Source organism: Bidens hawaiensis, unplaced genomic scaffold (genome assembly GCF_021521415.1).
Source record: "Bidens hawaiensis isolate Kalapana, Puna unplaced genomic scaffold, B.hawaiensis_p1.1 tig00023395_1, whole genome shotgun sequence".
Lineage (NCBI taxonomy): Eukaryota > Viridiplantae > Streptophyta > Magnoliopsida > Asterales > Asteraceae > Bidens > Bidens hawaiensis.
In genome coordinates, this window is record NW_027493665.1 from 124,048 (window position 1) to 126,668 (window position 2,621).

Below are 2,621 nucleotides of genomic sequence, written 5' to 3' on the forward strand. Positions count from 1 at the left end.
CTTGTCTATGTTCAAAGCTTCAAGATGAGTGAGCAAGGCAAAGTTAATTAATCCATGATTGCTTGATGCTGAAGAAATAGAGCATCCAAGCTTCTTGATATTAGGAAAAGATGCAAGCAAAGATTGAGCCCTATGATCTAATCTTAGCCTGGAAATTGTTTGCAAGTTGAACAGGCTATGAGCACAGAAATCAATTGGGAAGTCAATTCTGTCACACCGCAAATGCCTTAGATTCAAACTTGCCTTTAACAATGAGAGTTTGAAGGCTCCCATATTTGGCTTTTGAAAATGGGAGTTTGCCAACCTCTGAGAATGAAGATTGAATGCTGCGTAACCAAACTGCTAAGTACCTTAAATGGACTAGCACTGTTATCTCGCCGAGGTCATGCATTGGAATATTTAGTAAATCCAACACCCTAAGAAACCAAAGGGAATGAACCCAACTTTCAATTATATTGTTAAACAAGTGATTGTTATGAAGGCACAGCACAGACCTCGTGTGTGTAGTAAAACCATTTGAATTGAACTTACACAAAGCTTCATAATCTATGAACAGGCGGCGTTGCTCCACCATGCTGGAAGTAGAATCAGAGATGCTCATTTTCTTGAAGAAGTTTTCTTCACAAGATTTTTTCAAGCATAGTTCTCTCAAAAGATCATGCAGACGACATGATTTAATTCCTCCATTATAACTCTTGTCAGCAACAATTAACAAATTTCTGTCAATTAGATCCATCAGGTGATGCTCGCCTTCTTCCTGCAAGCTTCTTTGACCTGCTTCTTTTATAAACTCTTCAGCCATCCAAAGCCTGATCAACGTCCGTACTTGGACTTTGTAATCTTCTGGAAAGCCACCTACATAGAGAAAACATTTCTTCAAGTGACAAGGTAGATGGTCATAACTCAAAGCTAGCGTATCCATACATCCTTTAGGGTCTTTAATAATGCATGAACCGACACTTTTGGCAATTTTGTCCCACAAATCTTTACTCTTCTCTCCTTTCTCCAAAAGTCCTGCTATGACAACTAAAGCAAGCGGTAATCCTCCACACTTTTTTGCTATATTCTTCCCTGTCTCAGTCAAACTTTCAGGGCACTCATGTCCCCTGAAAGTCTTCTTACACAACAGCTCCCAACTTTGATCATCATTTAAATGCGGTAAGCTGTGAGTGAATCCGCCCTGGCTTATATGCAAAGCGACTTCTGTAAGCCGGGTGGTTATAAGAACTCTATTAGCGGTCTTATCATCTGGAAAACATAGTCCCACATCATCCCATGCCTTACAACTCCATATATCGTCAATGACAATCAAATATCTCCTACCCTTTAGGCTCTGGTACAATATCTCACACAGTTTGGATTCAGTCACTGATTCATGAACTGATTTGCCTAATGACATTAGGAGTTGTAATAACAAATCTCGCTTTGAATATGCTTGAGAAACAGTAATCCACCCACGTTTGCTGAAACGATACTTTACAAGAGAATCATTAAATATTTTTGTAGCCAGAGTGGTCTTGCCTTGTCCTCCCATACCCACAATGGAGATTATGTCTAGCTTCTTGCGGTCTCCGGTGAGTCTATCTAATATTAATAGTGCATCGTCCTCAAATCCCACAATCAATTCTTCATGTGCCATTGCACTAAGTGTCGTCGCACTTGTATTTCCAGTGGAACAAGTTGTTCCAGCAGCTGATTCATGGATCTTCTTATCCATCATCATGTCTTGCGGGTTCAAATGCTTCTGGAACAAGTTCCCCTTGTTATTACTGATCATGATCTCCTCTCTGACAGATTTCAGATCGTCCATAACATGCTTAAGGTTCGTAAGAGAGCAATCCAGTAAATTATCTTCGACAACGGGGTCTGGCATCAGTGGAGATATCAACTTGTCTGAATCAGAGTCAGAGTCACAATAAAGTAAACCATAAGTGCCAGTGGAGGGTGCGGTCCTGTCTTCAAATGATGGACTTAGGCTATCATCGTTGTTAATGACGGCAGACGATATGAACATATCGACAATATCCTCTGCCTGACTTGCTGCTTCAACAAGTCTTTTCCTCAAGTTTCCCACATCATGTTGTTCTTCGTCTTTGAAACAGGATCCAATCAGGTGGTTTAGACACACTCCGTTATTGAATTCGTTGCTGATGTAGTCTTCAACTTTGGTTTTGTTTTTTTTTTTAAGAAAATATATGTTAAGTTATACGATAAAAATTAGTTGGGTATTTTCGATGATTGTTCTTGTCACTTCTTGGTGACAGTTCATACTTGCTAATTGTTAAAAATAATTAATAATGATAGTTGCCTTTGTTGACATTTATTAGAATACTAGTAATGTTTATCGCGTGTTACGACAGCTTATTCTCACGTCACAACGGCTAAAACAAAACGCTGTGACTATACGTGAATTTGATCGGTATCCGTCATATTCGTTACGAACCTGAACAAATTCATAACAAAAAAATGTCTTCCACCAAGAGAACCAATGGGATACTATGACATCAAAACTCTTATTTATACTAACATATTTAAATAAAAAACACAAAATAAAATATTAAAAAAAACAAAAAAAAAATTATTCATAATAAGGAGTAACAAAAATGAACATAAATAAATGT

At 38.1% G+C, this 2,621-nt stretch overlaps 1 protein-coding gene across 1 annotated transcript; it reads right to left on the reverse strand.

Moving 5' to 3' along the window:
* Positions 1-211: 211 nt before the first annotated feature.
* Positions 212-2,014, reverse strand: LOC143567384 (putative late blight resistance protein homolog R1A-10). The gene has a single exon (XM_077053822.1). The coding sequence runs from the start codon at positions 2,012-2,014 to the stop codon at positions 212-214; it is 1,803 nt and encodes a 600-aa protein (XP_076909937.1).
* Positions 2,015-2,621: the final 607 nt, after the last annotated feature.

What these genes read in the sequence shown, in the direction of transcription:
- LOC143567384 (XM_077053822.1), bottom strand. Translation starts at nt 2,014, where the DNA reads ATGTTCATATCGTCTGCCGTCATTAACAACGATGATAGCCTAAGTCCA.